An 18,086-nucleotide genomic window follows, 5' to 3' on the forward strand; every position below is an offset into this window, starting at 1 on the left:
AAATGTTAATATCATGTGTGGAGATGAGCGGGGTAGTAAACCAATATAAAAAGAACAACGTTGATTTCGACCAGTGTTGCACTCCAGCGGAATCGTATTTCAAATGGGATGGGACGGAACGAAGAAAAAAACGCCAATAGTCAATACTACATTTTATTTAAATTATAAAACAGTTTTTAAACACAGTATAAGCAAACATTTGTATTTATTAAATAAAATAAAAAATAACGTAGAAATAGTAAAATCCTATAATAATAATAATAATATGTTTAAGTGCTACGGCTAAATTCCGAACACGATTTTAATAATAATAGGCGCTTAAAATAATATTAAATTTATAAATTTATATAATATATATATATTATATAATATTAATTATATTGAGTTTTATATTGTAATTATTTACAGTTGACATAATATCAATATTGGTATAATTTGCGCATTGATATTAAGTAATATGTACGTATACACAACTGCAATAGGTACACAGTTTATTATAATATATCGTTGGAATATACACACAACACAGTGCACAACAATGCGGAGTTGGAGAATTAACTGCAAGCGTGCATGCGTGTAACAACACATAATATAATATAATAATATGAATGTACACATTATATTTTATATTATATAACTATAATATATTATTAATAATAATATTGTTTGAAAGAATTACCTTACATAATGAGATGGCGAACATTTTAAATAATATTCAAATACATTTCAATTTTACGCTATAACACTGGTTTTCTAATATATTATGTACATGTACAAACGTTTAGCTGATTTTTATTTCTTTACACATTATATATAATTACACTAAAACTATAAAAAACCGATTTTCTCAAAGCAACCATACCTATATGTAATGCTATGTAGGTATACAAGGTACACGTAATTATTACAAAAATGTAATAACTTTTGTTTGAAAATGTATCTTACAAAACGCGTTATGTCATATATAAGTACTGTAATATATTGTATATATGTATAAAAAAAAAAGGTACTCGAGGAAGATCTGCACGCGTTGAAATTATTCACAAACAGTAATCGGTTTTTCGCGATACTCGGGACAACTCAAGAGTATTCGTTCGCGTTCATCTCTACAACAGTTCGACGTCTATCACGTTTTCTAAGTGGTGTAATATAATATGTATATGCGCGTCCAAATGATATTTTGTATTTACCGTATTTACCGTACGACGTATACTTACGTCGTGTACGCGCCGATGTCGATAAGGACGGGGTGCAAGAGCGAGAAGAGGAGGAGTAGGTTAGGGAGTAGATTTCCGGAAGCTCTGCCGTCGCCTTCGCACGCATTCACCTCCGGAAATAATAATGTTTTTAGTTTTTTTTTTTATTCATCAAAAAACAATACAGGCCTGCAGTCGTGATATCGTTGCTCTCTACGCATTGGTGCCGACGGATCGATCGACCGGCGGTCGGGTGGATAGATTTTCGGACGAACAGACGTGCGCGGACGGCCCGTGCGGACTCGGCGGCGCTGCGGTGCGTTTTCATCAGTCCGAGTACGACGTCTTGTCGGAACCGGGTGACGGCGACCGCGGCGACGTCGCCGCCTGGTTCAGGTGGTGCGACTGGTAGGTCATGGCGTGCGGGTGAACGGCGGTGAGGTGGTGCAGTTGCGGCTGTAGATAGTGGTGGATCGGCGCGGTGAGGAAGCGCGGCGTCTGCTGTTGCTGTTGCTGCTGCTGTTGCTGCTGCTGCTGCTGCTGTTGCTGCTGTTGCTGTTGCTGGTGGTGGTGGTGGTGGAACGACGTCATGGCGGCCGCGGCCGTGCACACCGTGGCTGCGGCTGCGGACATGGGCGAGAACGCCGAGTGCGAGTCCATGAGCGACGGATGCGCCATGGTCGGCAGCTGATCCGAAGAACACATCTGAAACACGCGACGAGCGACGGTTGTGTGTTACATGATGCATAATATCGTTAAGCGCCTATCGGTTTAATGTCTGTAGACGGATATGTGAGACGGACGGACGGACAGAGCGAGAGACAGTCCTAACTCTATTAAATTTGTGGACGTGTCTGATCTGTAAGCCAACACAACCGTGGTTTCCGTTGTAAACCGCAACGTGGAAGCGGTGACCTTAACAATTTTTAAGAGGCGAATCTAACGTTCCACCCATCCATCACCCCCCTTTATCAAAAACCCGAAAAGGGTAATTGCTATCACATTTCTGATTTGTCCGTCGTGAAAAATACTAAGTTATTGTCCATCTACCCTCCGTATCTTAAAAAACTCAGAGGCGACCGCCTCTCGATTCTCGATTACCCCTTTTGCCACTTCGCTGAATCACATGATCGTTACATCTCTCTACTCTCTCGTTTCTCTATCGCTCGGAAGCTTCTATTATCGTTTCTTTCTCCGTTATGTTGCCCTAAATGACTATATGTTTGTTTAGTGAATATAGGAACGGTCGTATCCATATATCATGTTTAATATTAATGGTCCTAGCACGGTTGCATATGCTATCTGCGATAAGAGATTAGTAATAAAACCAACTGTTTGGTATGTCTTAACAGCAGAGTTTTAACTATAATGATTATTTTATTGTATCTTTAAATAATTTTAAATCTGATAAACGATCAAATTATGAGAAGTTAATAGTACAATATTAGTTAATATACTGTTATTATTATTTACAATTTTAAATGTGGATCGCAAAGAATATAATAACAACAATTGATACACTTCTTTTTAATGCTTTTAGTATCGAAACAATTTTTTCAAATAACACACACTAAAAATAACTATGATAAATAATAATTGTAGCTACAAGCAATGATTTATGTAATTAATTTTATTCTTATTAGATACAAATGAACGTGAACGACTGCATATTCTCACGTGACGAATGGATACGACGACAATAATAACACAATATTATCATACTACGGTACACATTAAATTTAGGAACCAATATTTTTTACAATATGGCCGCTAGTTAAAAGGGATCGACCCTAAATGCATTTTCTTTTTAACATCATTATAATATTATTGTGTCGCGTACGAAAAAAAATAAACCGTATGGGATAGGTAGTAGGTACGCGCATATTATACAAATTGACAATGTAAATAATATATCACAATGTGATGTGTGTATATAAAGGATACGGAGCGGGGACATCTTGAAAACACCACAAATAATAATGATAATATGCTCGACTGCTCGAATAAGCGACAAAAATCGGATTCTCGTGTGCTTTACATTGCTATATAGGACGAGAGCTGTTAGAACTTAGAACGGTATAACACGATAATCGTCACATTTTCGCATCATTGTCGGTGCTTAATCAGATATTTGCTACATAATTATATTATGTCTATTTCAATTAAACATATAAATAAGTTGTGTCTCACGGTCACCAAAGGGAAAAAATATACAGCTGATGCCTCTGCAATGAATATTATGCCTACCTATCATATGAATATTATATAATATTTAAAGTTTCGAGTGGAGTTTCTCTTGGATAACATGATGATAAATTAAATGTTAAAAAATAGAAAAGGTTTATAGTTTTACCGTACAATATATATTCCACAATTATATAAACGTTGATAAAATTATTATTATGTCTATTATTATTGCCCTTGTCCGCAAACTCACAAATCGATCATGTCCCCATTATTTATATTTTATATTTTTTCTTTCTGCCGTGTGATGACAATAAAATGATTTATTATATTACGAACCAGCAATTCCTAAACTATTATAATATATGTGTCAATCGCCGACATTATGGTCGACTTCACAACTTCAGATGAAATTGTACAACGCCTAAACGTTTTCCATAAATATATTTTTTCATTATGCCGAAACATAAATGTTTAACGATCGAGAATGCATTTTATAAAGCGTTTGAAGACAAGAAATACGAGTAATTTGACATAAAGTTCGGAATTTCAACGATTTATATTATATCTAAACGTATTAAAAAATTCGCAAAATTATTGTTGAACGAGTAATAATCATATCAATAACATTGTGTGTTTAATTTAATATACAATGAGTAAATATTTTAAAACTGGTAAATGTCTATTTTACGCGTGTCTCTATTAATACTGCTGTTTATATATTTTCCTCCTCGAGTTGTGATGCACTAAAGTTTAATCGTGCGTTTGTGCACATATCTTATGTTGTATATGCTTGGAAAGTATTCGCGGGACGTGCATCGTGGGCAAACGGCCGAGGATTACCGCACAAACAATATTATACAGCGATTTCGCCGTTATAGGGTTTTGATTTTCAAATGATATTTCAATCTCATTAATATGCAATACAACACTAATTTTCCCTAACATTTAATGTAGAATTTCAGTGACAATATTATAACAGTTAAACGGTCGCCTATAACATATTATGTAAGTGTGGTACTCACCATGAGTTCGATTGCGTGTAATACGTCGCCGTTGCACCTCTGCAGCACGTTCTCGATGTCCACTCGTCTCTTGTACGGAAAAACGCGTCTGAGCACATCGACAGCCGAACGTCCGGCGGAGTTGACTCCGGCGGCTGCTGCTGCGGCGGCCGCGGCGCTCGTTTCCAGGAAACTGGAGAAATTTGGATAGTTCGACGGCAACCGGGAACGGTCGGGTTCGGTCGGCGAACTGGAGTCTCTCCGTTTGGGCAACGACAGATTTTCCGGGGCTGCTTCATTGCTGCTCTCGTTGCTTTCCACCTATTAAATCGTGTTTAAGAATATGAGTCGCGTAGACAGGGTGAGTATACACGTCCCACTAAATCGGACGCGTTAAATAGATATGAATAAACTATTTAAGTAAGTATATACAACAAGTAATATTATTCTACACGAGAGAATACTGAAACTCGAATGCTACTTAAAGTTACGAAAAAATGCAGATATAATCTTAGCCGAGCTTTGTACATCGCTTTCATCACCTATGCACGTGCATATAATATAATATCATAATTATTATATGAATATTGCATTGTATAAACAATATATCGTATAGTGTATATAAGTGTGTTGTGTGTATATAGTATCATCGAATAAGACGCTATATGAATGATGTTGTGAGACGAATCCGATCAGCAAGACAAAATCGATACCCCAAGTGTACATCGGCAAGTAAAAATATCCGAGTAGTTAATGTAGATATATTATAATATTGTTGTACGCGAAAAGAGTTGTAGCCTGGTAGCTGGTATATAGGTATCAAATAACGGAGATTCGACTCGTTGTGTTATTCATTTTCAATATTCACGAATAACGTTATGTGTAGTCTAAACCGCCCAAATCTATGGGAAAAAATCCACCCCACGATCGACTTGTCTCAATTTTTTTCACCCAAGCCCCGGCGATTTAATTTTTCAAGTTGTCATTATATTTAAATTACATTTTAAAACGTTAATACACGCAACACTTATAGTTTTAATTTTAAATAATATTGTCATAGTGTTATATTGAGAAAGTTGAGACTGAAGTACTCTAGTCTCTAGTACTCTACTATTACTTTTTATTTGTAAGATTACTATCATACCCTGATAAAATTGCAAGGACATAATTTCAACTCAAATAAAAAATATTTTTAGATAAAAAGGTAAAGTAAAAAAACCAATAGTTGCTAAATTGTACATATTATTATCAATGAAATATACAATCTATTATTTTAAATAAAGATTTCGCTTAATCATATATTAGCATAGGTCTTGTCACCTAATCCCAGTGAAAGGAAAATATGCTGTATATAATAATTTTTATACAACGACATGCGGTCATAACTCATCAACTACCTAATATATAGAGTACAGTTATTAATATTAACTTATTACTATTATAATATAATATTATAACATATTATAATATAGACAAAAATCGAACTTACTTCTGATCTCGTTGGACTGTTAAATTTGGCGGCAAACTGTGTGGACGTTACTTGGGTAGGGGCGTTCGGAGACACGCTGGACGAGCGGCTTCGCGTGTTTTGGTCTTGTGTTCCGATTGTCTGGTCGTGTTTTGCCGTAATGGATTCTTCCGAACTGAGACGTGCTCTTTTCTCGTCTAAAATTGACATAATATTGAAATCGTTCGATTAATTAATTCAGAGGCGTATGAATTCGGAAATGTGTATGAAAGGTTAAGGAAAAATCCGTAAGGAAAGTGCAATATCATTATGTGACAAGAGCATATTATATGACGTATTGACGTTCTGTATAAATAGCGTACGTAAAATTATATTATGATTTCTATTTAATTTTTCTGTGTTAACAAATGCTTATATAATATAGCGTATTTAATCGACTCGTACACGCACACTTTAAAAAACAAAGTGTATACACATACACAACAATGTCAGTATTGACGACTGGACGAGTACAACATATATATGCATACTCGTATATTATAATATATAATATATACATATTTATATAGTTAAACATAATTATTATTATTGACGAATCATTAATCACGTGTTCGTTTCATTTGTATTTGTATATAACGTGTACCTATATAATATATCATTGGCAAATGGTAAAAAAATTTTTTTTTTAAAAATAATAATAATAATACGTATCGTTTTGAAGCTTATATATTATACGTGCGTATATGGTGGAAAAAAATGTTTAATAATAAAACGTTCGTCGAAGATATTCGAGTGTATATAATCATGTATATATGATGTATTAAATATACATAGGCTATGTATAAAATGCGGCAATTATTTTTTTACGGCTGAAAAAATAACACATCGACGAGGTATAGCGGAAGGACGACGAGGGCGAAGAGTGCGCGAAACGGATGGAAGGGGGCCAGTGAGAGGAAGAGAGAGAGAGAGTTAGGGAGAGGGAGATCAATTTAAACACGCGGGGGCGGCTGGATTATAATATAATATGTCTAGTATGGCGATCGCGCTCTTAAAAGCCCGACAACCCTCTTTACCGCGGGTGCAGTATACCGCATAAGTGCGGAGTGAATCGCCCGAGTACATCATAATATACAAAATCTCTATTGTACAAACTCGCCTGCGGGATTTCGTTATTATTGAAACGTTTAAATAGGTACCTGCACTGCAGTTGTTTTCTGCACAACCATATATATATATACGTATATTTATATATTACATAGTTAAGTATAATAATTGTGAAGGCGAATTACCACTATGTACATATTTATATGTATATTATATTATAAACATATGCATAAGTCAGTAAGTCACAACAGCTTATGTTCAATGTGCATATATAATATATATATAGTGGTGCAGGCGTTCGCGGGGACACTCGACGGTACACAATTGTTTGCGCAAAACTATAATAATATAGAAATTATAATATATCACGGCCATAACCGATTACCCGACTTCCTACAATCTTACCGTATTTTAATAAATTATATATATTGTACCACCGAGACTACGATATTGTTATTATTATATTATTATACTCCATGTTATATAGGTACCTACTCTACCTAACTTAACATTTAACGTCACCACTTTAACGAGTTTATCGCACACTTGAAAGTTATTATTTTTTTTAAAAACCGTTTTTATTATTACTACTATACTGATATGTATAGTGTTCACGGAATGAAATTAAAACGAAAAAAGTGCATTAAAATATAAAAACACAATTTATTTGAAAACTTACATTATTTATAATTGTAATGTATATGCCTGTTATAAACGTATTTATTTAATTTATCAGCGGAAAGCAATTTACAAATAAAATAATTACTTAAATAAAAATAAATTTTGATAGGTACGTACTTTTTCAAAAGTTATGTAAAAATCATGATTTTATACTCAATTATTATTTTTTAACTATTTCTTCATTTAATATTCCCATATATTAATTTCAGAGATACCTATGCTGATAATTAAAAAAAAAATAAACTTTACATGTAGTTCTTCTATTAAAACTTTAGGTATGTTATAATATTATAGTGGCGGTTTAACAAAATATAACATGGTTGCATAGAATTATCATAAATGTAATTGCGTAAAACTTTTTTTTTTTATTTATTTACAACTTTGCAGGTTTATACATACTACTCTGTCTAGCTTATTATTAGTTATTACTTATTAGTTATTATTTTATTTTAATTACAATCTATTATATGTACCGCTTTCAAGTGCACTCAAAGTAATAATTTTTAACAATAATTAATCGAGATAGCGTTATGCGTAGTCGTGAGCAATTCTATTAAGCTGAGATTTTGAACCCTAAATAACTGCTCTTTTAGTGTAAAAAAACGTAACGCCACCCTTGGCAAATTCAACTACTCAATTAATATAATATATACGTTTATAATTTCGCCATCTTTTGTTTAAGTATACGGTTTGTTTTATTTTTTATTTAATAATTTAATAGAAAAAAAAACACTATCTCGGCGAAGAATACAGTGGGTAAATATTGTGACCAAGTGCATTTCAAATGATATTGTTTTATCGTGTAATATCTGCGGCAAGCCAAAATTTGAGTCTGTAAAAGCAATTACTTAGCTACCACTTTTTGCAAATCCTTTCCACCCCACAAATAACTGCTCAAGCGTTTAAACTCGTAAGATAACATTGTGTAAAACCACGTCTTTGGAATATCCATACAATGTTATCTGTTTAACAAAAAGTTTAAAGTGAGTTAAGGAGGGTAAAGAGTAGAGGTTAATTGGTAGTTGTGTTTAAGTTGTGTGTGCGTTGTTTTATAATAACCTCTTAGCCACCATTGTGAACGTATACACACGACGTGCCTCTTAATAAGAAACACCCTTCCCTATAAATAATATAATATACACACACATACATATATAAATAAATATAATATATACGTATACGCACACACCTATATAATAATATGCCATAAACAATGAAGACGATTAGGGGTGAGTTCAAATCGTATATAATAATATACTTAATATAATAATGCAAGCAATTGAGGTCAAGAAGAATTCTGCGGCAATAAAAGAGGAATTCGGATAATGTTACTAGTAGTGGTTATTATGTGTGCGGCGTGTGTACGTCCATATACATCACGCGCAGTCATAAACAGGGTCTTCTGTTGCCACCCTCGCTATCGACGACAGCCCACAGTTATTATATACTTATTCCTTCGGTTGGCAACATAAAATATTATCACAGACGTCAAAGCTCATCTACACTTGCATCAATTAAATATAGCAATATATTCCTTTATCCTATACCGTTGTGCGCGTAATGGGTAAATAGATAATATGTGATGTAGTTAGAAATTTCGAATACCTGAAAAATACATTGTGTTGTATTATGGTCTAAACACAATTTTGCGCCAATAAAGTTATAAGCTATCGATACTGACGTATTTTTTCAAGGTAAATATAATATATTTTTAAATGACGTGAAGCATATATTATGAATAAATAAAATATATAGCATGTAACATTGTTTTCTTCGTTTTATATTTTACTGAGTACGACCTACGATTAAATAACATATTTATTTTATCCTTTGCTATATAACCTATATGTATAACAATTATACCGTATTAGTAGCTTGATGTATAATTTATTTTGTTTATCACAATGAACTGATAATAATGGCTATATATGATATAATAGATGAGTTATTAGAAATACACACCTTAATGTGTATAGAATTTTAAAATATTAGTGGATAAGTTGGGGATATAAATATAATATATACGAGTAGCTTAATAATTCGACAAATTTCCACCGATTAACAAGTATGAAATTCGTTTAGGTATATGATAAGATCATATGAATTTACCTGGACTCGATCTAGCAGCAGCTGAAGATGACGACGATGGTGGTGGATATATCAATCCAAGTTCCCTGGCCTCGTTTTCCTCTTGAGCCTGTTGCCGTCTTAGAGCTACTTGAGCAGCCATAACTCTCTGTCTTTCTGCTATCAAAGTACATTTTGCACAGGCACAATCTCTCCAACGACAGTAGCGTTTATGTCCCTAAATAATAAACAATAATATATATTAACATTATAATTCAAATATACATAATAATATGCATTGATATTTGAAAATTGAACCACATACAAGTTTAAAGTAAGATTATATCAAGAATGTGTAATACAACTAATAATAATACTACAACAGTAATAAAACATGGGATTGATCGAATTTCAAAAAATACAATTTTGTACATCTACAATACATTTTTTAATATTATAATATTTGTCGTTATAATCGTTATATAGGTACGCGTTTCAAGCGTGTACATAGTCTACCAGCTAGTAATAACACAATTTATCTATATGGTAATAAGCGAGAACTTTTCAAAACGTGTTTATAAACTTGGTAATTATATAATTTTAAATAGAATTTATAATATTTAAATTTATCTTTATTACATTAATATGCAAGCATTTTTTTCGATAGTAAACATTAGTTATGCAATATTATTATTTATAGTATTTAAATAGTTGTACGGAAAGTTAAATCAATATTTGTTCACTAAGTAATGGCATGTAATACTAAAAATATATTTTATTAAACATAACACCAGTAGTTTAAAATTTGGAATTAATACGAATGAAAGTAACTTAGAAAATAGTAATATTTCCATATTGTTTTGTAACCCCATAATAATGGTTGAAAACCAACAGTCATTCATATTCATGAGAGTATTATATGCATAATATTATATACGTATTGTAACAATATATATAAATATATATATACACATCCATACATACATACAAAGAAAGAATATTTTATTATTAATTATATAAGTACATCGTATAGGTACAGTTAGTATATAATATATAATATTATATAGGTATATAAGTTATAATATTGCAATATTTAAGTATAATATGTTCAATAAAATAAAATAATTTATATTTTTTAACTTAATACTAACTTAAATTAATAACTTAATATATTTTATTTGCGTACCTATTTATAGGATTATGAATATAGATGAATATTATGATATTATGAATCATAGTATGATACGCATCGGTTAACCATAAATAAATTATATGTGTGTTCAGAAAAAGAAAGATAGATGCAGACAGATTAATATCTAAATCTTTGCAAGAAGAAACTTCTTTTAATCATCAATGGAATTATACTTGTACATCAAAAGATTTTACATCTTGTAAAGAATATTTGGGCACATTTATCTACCTACTTTTTTCAACGGTTCTCAACGCACTAATATTCTACTCTACAGTACGCATACAAAATACAAATTATTAAATTTAATGTACAAGTGCTTACATAATGAAAGATATGTAATCATAACAAATTTACTTATTTCGACGTTAAAATGAATAGTTAGGTATACTGCGTGTAAATGTATGTAATATTAGTACTTACTATTTAACATATTTTAGAATTAGAATATAAGTAAATGATTTTTATAAAAACAATATCTGTGTACATTATTTAAATTAATGATTCGATTTACATATAAAATAAACACTCTTTTCGTTCTTACACTAATCTAGATACTTGATTCCATTTCGCTTCCGCTGACTTGCCTAATGCTTTGCATGTATAATTTACTTACCTATTTCTAATATTTCTATACTTTGGGTTAAGTCCGGATTAATAAAATAAAACAACAATTCGATTTGTACGTAAGAAAATAAGTTATTTTATCATCATTCAATATCTAAACATACAAATATTGTAATTTACAGACCTTTTTATGAATGAGAGTAACCTATAGTTAGTATTTTTCAAAACGTAAATGTATAAAACCGTGTGACTACAAAATTGTGACGACAGTATATAACCTGTAATTTCACAAGTTATGTTACGCCAAATTGCCACACGTTTATTTTTAAGTCATCAAAATATGTCTTATCAGTATAGTTAAATGTATGTATAAAAAAACAGATGATTTACAATTACAAATTATTATATAATTAAACAAACATATAGAAAATTATGAATTTTAAAGTTTCAATGGATTTAAATAAGAGTAGGTTTTGAAGTTCGTTATATATGCATTAATGAAAGTGAAATAGAATTCTAGTTTATGTTCATGGAATTGTATTCACGCTGAAGAGCTGTTTTTGCATTTTTCTCTTATAGAGTAGAAAAGTATGCGAGTACCTATATGATGAGTAATATGTTTTATAACTATAAGTGATTTATATATTTATATGCATATTATGTTATAATGTACAACATAATGCAGTGATAAAATATGTAAAATTCATACGAATTACATTACATTTTTTTTAGTAATTATTATTATTATTTAATAATAAATTACTAAAATAGTATATATATTTTTTAAACTATTCAATTTTATAATATTATTTATTATTTTATTAGTTACGAGTATTGATAACTGAATGATAACAAAGTAATGTATACGAAGTGGCGTACCTTACGACACGTGCACTAGTAACTTAACAAATTCAACCCAACTGACGATTTCAATATATAACTACAAAAATTAATTGATTTGATTTATGTTAATACGCAATAGTGTACCTAACCCATATCGAAAATAAATCATGAATATGTAGTTATACTTGCTAAAAAAATTAACTATAAATATTCAAACGAGTTACAATAGTAAGATAAAAATAAATTAACTTTTTAACTAGTTATTAAGTAAAATCTAGTTCTAAGAAGACTACTTTGTATTTTTAAAAAGTAAATTTATATTCTTATGAATGGTATTTACTACAATAATAATTATATACACATATAAGACCAAAAGGATCTTATAAATTACGTACGTCATACATACGTGTATATAATACATAGATAAATAATATTAATAACTTTCAATAAGTAGCCTTCAATAAAAGATTAATTAGAATAAAAAAAAAATGTTTTATGAATAGCCAATCTCACATGTAATATTTAATTTGTTAAACTACAGTATTAATAAGAATGGGTACTAAATATATTATGTGTATAAGTATATTTTCCAAAAATGCAATTCACAAAGCATGCTGCACCAACCTTCATATATTATCCTACATATTTATGCATTTAAATAAATTCTGATTTTTGGAATTTTTAGATACATGCACTAAAATTCCATAATATCTATTTTTAATAAGTAGATAAATGTATTTGTTTAATATCATTTAAAGAGTAATCTGCTGCGACAACAATTTATTTTTATTTTTTTTATCATTGTAACTGTAGGTGATTCATTTGAAAATGTTGATCCAAACCTGAACGAGTAATAGGTATCTGTGTTATTAAACTTTATGTACTGAGAGTAATAGATAATAGCTTTTAGACTTAGTTATATATAGTGGTTATTCATGAAATATTTATATTAATACCCTTATATTCTAAACATATAAGCCTAATAGACATTCCTAATACCAGAATACCTATAACCTATGTCCTATACCATGTCTTGACTGATTACCCTTAGTTCTTTCAGTTTAATATTTCATAAAATACTTCTATGGATTTAAATTTATAAGACGTATTGAAATATTCAATAAAATCATGTCTTCAACAATTTTTAAGTGGTTTTCATTCGAAAAATAATTGGGTCGTTTACTATTAACTTTTTTGTTTGAATCCTCCAATGTTATAAAAAACTAAGTATTTGAAAATATGCTTATGGCCCTTTTATAGTATAGTTAAAATTCCAATCATTAGAATTTAGATAAATGAATCAATATTTAAAAAAAAAAAGCGAGGGAAAAATACTTGTTAGAGTATCTTGTGTGTATGCACCATATACATATATACATAATTAGCAATGATCGAAATAAGATAAATACGTTAAATTTCCTAACCTAATCTGCGAGACCATCATATTGATCAATAGTTATGTTTGTATAAGAGTATAACAATATGTATTATTAAAATTGCAACTTCAATCACTAAACATAATACATATACAAAATATCAGGTACTAAACATAAATGTATATAATCGGGTGTATGACATAGTATACGCAATATGAACTAAAGTGTGGTCTCGTACGATACATTATCAACCCTGACTTATAAGTCAGTGCTTATTATACACATTCAATATTCAATACAAATGAAATGTTTTTGTTTTTAAAACCTTAAATAGTATTTTTCTTATACGCGTATTATAAGGTAATAATCAAAATGTCGAAAGCAATTTAAAAGTAGGTATACATATTGGTACAGATATAAGCACGTGCGAGCAATGCGTGTTCAAAAACATATTATATAGTGAATTTAATTTAATATCATAATATAATACTATGTATATAAACTTAGAGCATACTCATTTTAAAAATGTATGCGTAACGTTATACAATATAATATAATGTATAATAGTCGGAGTTAAACGCGCGGGGGGGTTTTAAATGCCCTCTGCCGGCTCTACCCCCTGCTTCGGCGCTTTTCTTTTTTATCGCTTCGTTCGCCCCCGCACATATTACAGTAGCAGTAGGTGTTCGGATAACGCGTTAAGATAACACGCGCAATATAATATTATAATATAGCATAACAACACCATCACTCACCTTGAGGGCGGACACGACGCCATGGTTCCTGCACCGGGCACACTTGGGCGTCCGCTGGTACCGCTCGGACGCTCGCTGCAAGAAGAACGCGGGAGACAGGCCTCCGAGTACGGCGGGATGCTGCGACATGAGGGCAGCAGTCATGTCCACACCGCTGGGCAAACTCATCGTTACTGCCGGCGGATTCGCGCGTACAACAACGCCCGGACGGCGACGTCGAGTCTCTCGGGCCCGACCCGCGGTCGTCGTCGGTCGGGCGGGCGCGGCGACGGGCCTGGCTCCTCCCCCCGCAACGCCGCAAAGTCACGCCCCGCGCCGACACCACGCGTATATTTTATTCTTACACAGTATACCTCTTCCGCGGCGGCTCTACAAACACACACACACACACACACACACACACACACACTGTAAATATAATTTTATATATTATTATTATTATCATTGTATTACTTTATATATATATATATATATATAATATCGCGTTCGTTTGTATTTTGGCGGAACAATAACGCACACACTCGCGGGCGTATATAAAATGATTTCAGGTGAGCAGTACATAATAAATTGTATAATAGGTATATAATGTAAAGCACGTACACGCACGGACCTCTCTCTATAGTATATATGTACGCGACTATTATACCGAAATGATATAATAATAATAATAATAATAATAATAATCGTAACACGTACACGTAGTCTAGCGGGGTAAAGTCGGCGGCGGGGGCCACGTCGAATCACCGACCGCGTTTACCCGGCCAAACTCCACCCAGTTCCCCCCCGCGGACCGGTGTAAGTATTGTATACATATACCTTATACCCCCCCCATACTATACTCATATATATATATATAAATATAGGTTTATCGCGTATATAGTGTATATGCCTATACACACATATACATTATGTATACATATACTATATATTATTATATAGTTATAATTTAACCCCCCCGACGAGGCGACATGTATACGCGTGCGATATTATGCGTATATGTGTGTATAATGTATATATAATATAATATAATGTTAAATAGATTATAGGTATATCTGCAGTATATATATATGTATGTATATATACATTTTTGTCGGTTATTGTTCGATCCCGGCGGGTTATATATAGACACCTATATTATATGTATATATACATAATGTATATTGTATTATTATATGACGAATATACGTCGTGCATTGCGACTATATAATAATAATATATATGTATTGTGATAGTCCCACCAAAAGATCTCCTGCTATGCATCATACATATACATATATATACCCACGATCCCCACACTGCGTGCCTATCCTGCACCACCAAACCGCATGTATAACACCCGGCCGCTATAACTATATATAGGTATACTGTACAATATAATATACAGCTATTATTATTATTATCAATATATTATGTATATTATGTCTGCATATTAGTCATATATTATTATAAATATATATATATGTGTGTGCGGTGATCTCATGCGCTATTCCACATTCGAATCAAACACCCCAGTGTGTAGAATGATAAAATATCGTTATTATAGTCCGGTACTCGCTTTGAATTATCCGTACCGTACCGTCTTATTCCCTACATTTTGAGATTTTAATTATTTTTTATGAATTTTAAACGAGAATAATATATCATATATGATCAAATAATTTTATCTGTGAAATAAATAAAGCATTTTAAAATTGTATTTGAATTGAATGTTGCGAAAACTTATTTCTTACTTTCGAATTGCAAGTTTAAAAATTATGTTATACATTTCTATAGTGGGTATTCGGTTTTCGGTATATTTTAATTTTATATAATTCTTGTTTTATTTATATTGGGTAGCGCAAGGAAATATGGTTACTTGGTGGCTAATAATTATTTTATATTGTATTCATTTTAAGTACAAAACGCATAGTTTTTAATTTATATAAGTATAAAAGCTAAAAGAGTGTAACCTCTCGAGGTCAGAAATACATTTTGCTAACTTAACTTCTTATTCTGAATAAAACGTATAAAAATATGAACAATAATAAGTGTTTAATCAATGTACATATCTATATAAGCTCTACATCTCTTGAATTTATCAATTAAAATATTCTATGATTAAATGCTTCTCACAAACGTTAAACGTTAAACTGCGCATCCCAATTAAAATCACCGTTGAACATCGCGCATTAAAAATCACGAAAATGCAAAATCATTTCCAATAGAGCAGCGACCCGTAAACCGTAACTATGAGACGCACAATGGCTTGCTGGAACAGACCACAAATGCCGCTATTTCATGTATCAGTTACCTATCAATAATTTACACTTAGCCGGGCTACATATATTTATACTTTATTTTGCATATTTTCGATACTTTGGTTGGGATTGCATTGTTTGAAATTTAACTCATAATTCTAGGAAAACAAATATAATATATCTCATCGGTTCACACCTTATAATGTTGTTCTGAAATAATGTACCTATATAATCTATACTGCAGTGGAAAATAATTGATGACAAATTGACAACATATTTTACAAATTTTAAAGCATTATGTGATTAAAAAAGGATAACATTGAATAGAAATCAAAGCTAATTGAAACGCTTTTCAATATGCGTAATAATAATAATAATAATAATAATAGTATACGTTTCTACAAATCACATATAGGTATTTTATCAAAATTGTATCACAGTGACTTTATTATAGGTATAGTTAAAATTTGATATAGTAACCGCGATTATTGTAGTTACAGTGTTGAAGTCTGCAGTACTGCAACTATTATAATAACGCCTATTATTTTTTTTATCGATTCACATTGTTTACTTTAAATATAATAAGAAATATAATAATATTACTATATCTTGGTCAAAAAAAAAATATAAAACCCTTTGTATAATAAACATCTAATAATATATAAACGAACGGTGAAAGAAAAAAATATTATACCTAACCAAAACTACTGATTAATTTGCAAATAGAAATCAAAAACAATTTATCGATTTATCAATTTAAACAATTTGTTAGATTGTAATTTTAAAATACAAATTTAAAAAAGTAAATTTGAATCACATACAATATTAAACTAATATTGTATTAGTTATTTTATCGCTTTTAATATAGTATTTGTATTTATATAAAATAAGCACTACGTTAAAACACTTAAAACATATACCTATACACTGCAAGTTAATTTGTTATAATTTAGATTTATCATACATTAATAATACATTAAATTTCTTTCATAAAATTAGTTATTATTATAATATTTTATTTTATAGTCTACTCTAAGCAATTTGCAGGCAATAAAGTAATAGGTATAATGTATATTTATGAATTTAATTAATTGATAATTATTGAGAATCAATAGTTTGTTTCTTACAATAACCAGCTGAAATTTATATTAAGATATTAATAAAGTTAATTTAATATGTTGAAAAAATTTATCTTTATAAACAAATATTAAATTACATCATACTTACACCGTTCTGAAAAATACTATTACAACGTTTTGGAGGGTGTAACAAAATTTAAATGTTCATAGCTAATAACTTATTAGGTTTACAGACATAATATGTTATGCACGCCACATTAAATGAATGATTGATATTTTATGTAGATATGTGTTTTATATTTTGACATTTTAATACACTTTATCGTACATAGA

General features: G+C 30.9%; 1 protein-coding gene across 1 annotated transcript; it reads right to left on the minus strand.

Moving 5' to 3' along the window:
• Window positions 1-137: 137 nt before the first annotated feature.
• LOC132932415 (doublesex- and mab-3-related transcription factor A2-like) lies at window positions 138-14,744 on the minus strand. Its single transcript, XM_060998786.1, has 5 exons — window positions 14,438-14,744; window positions 9,750-9,945; window positions 5,874-6,049; window positions 4,406-4,705; window positions 138-1,901 (listed from the first exon to the last, which is right to left on the minus strand). The coding sequence occupies exons 1-5, from the start codon at window positions 14,603-14,605 to the stop codon at window positions 1,524-1,526; spliced, it is 1,218 nt and encodes a 405-aa protein (XP_060854769.1). The 5' UTR covers window positions 14,606-14,744; the 3' UTR covers window positions 138-1,523.
• Window positions 14,745-18,086: the final 3,342 nt, after the last annotated feature.

Source organism: Rhopalosiphum padi, chromosome 1, assembly GCF_020882245.1.
Source record: "Rhopalosiphum padi isolate XX-2018 chromosome 1, ASM2088224v1, whole genome shotgun sequence".
Taxonomy (NCBI): Eukaryota; Metazoa; Arthropoda; class Insecta; order Hemiptera; family Aphididae; genus Rhopalosiphum; species Rhopalosiphum padi.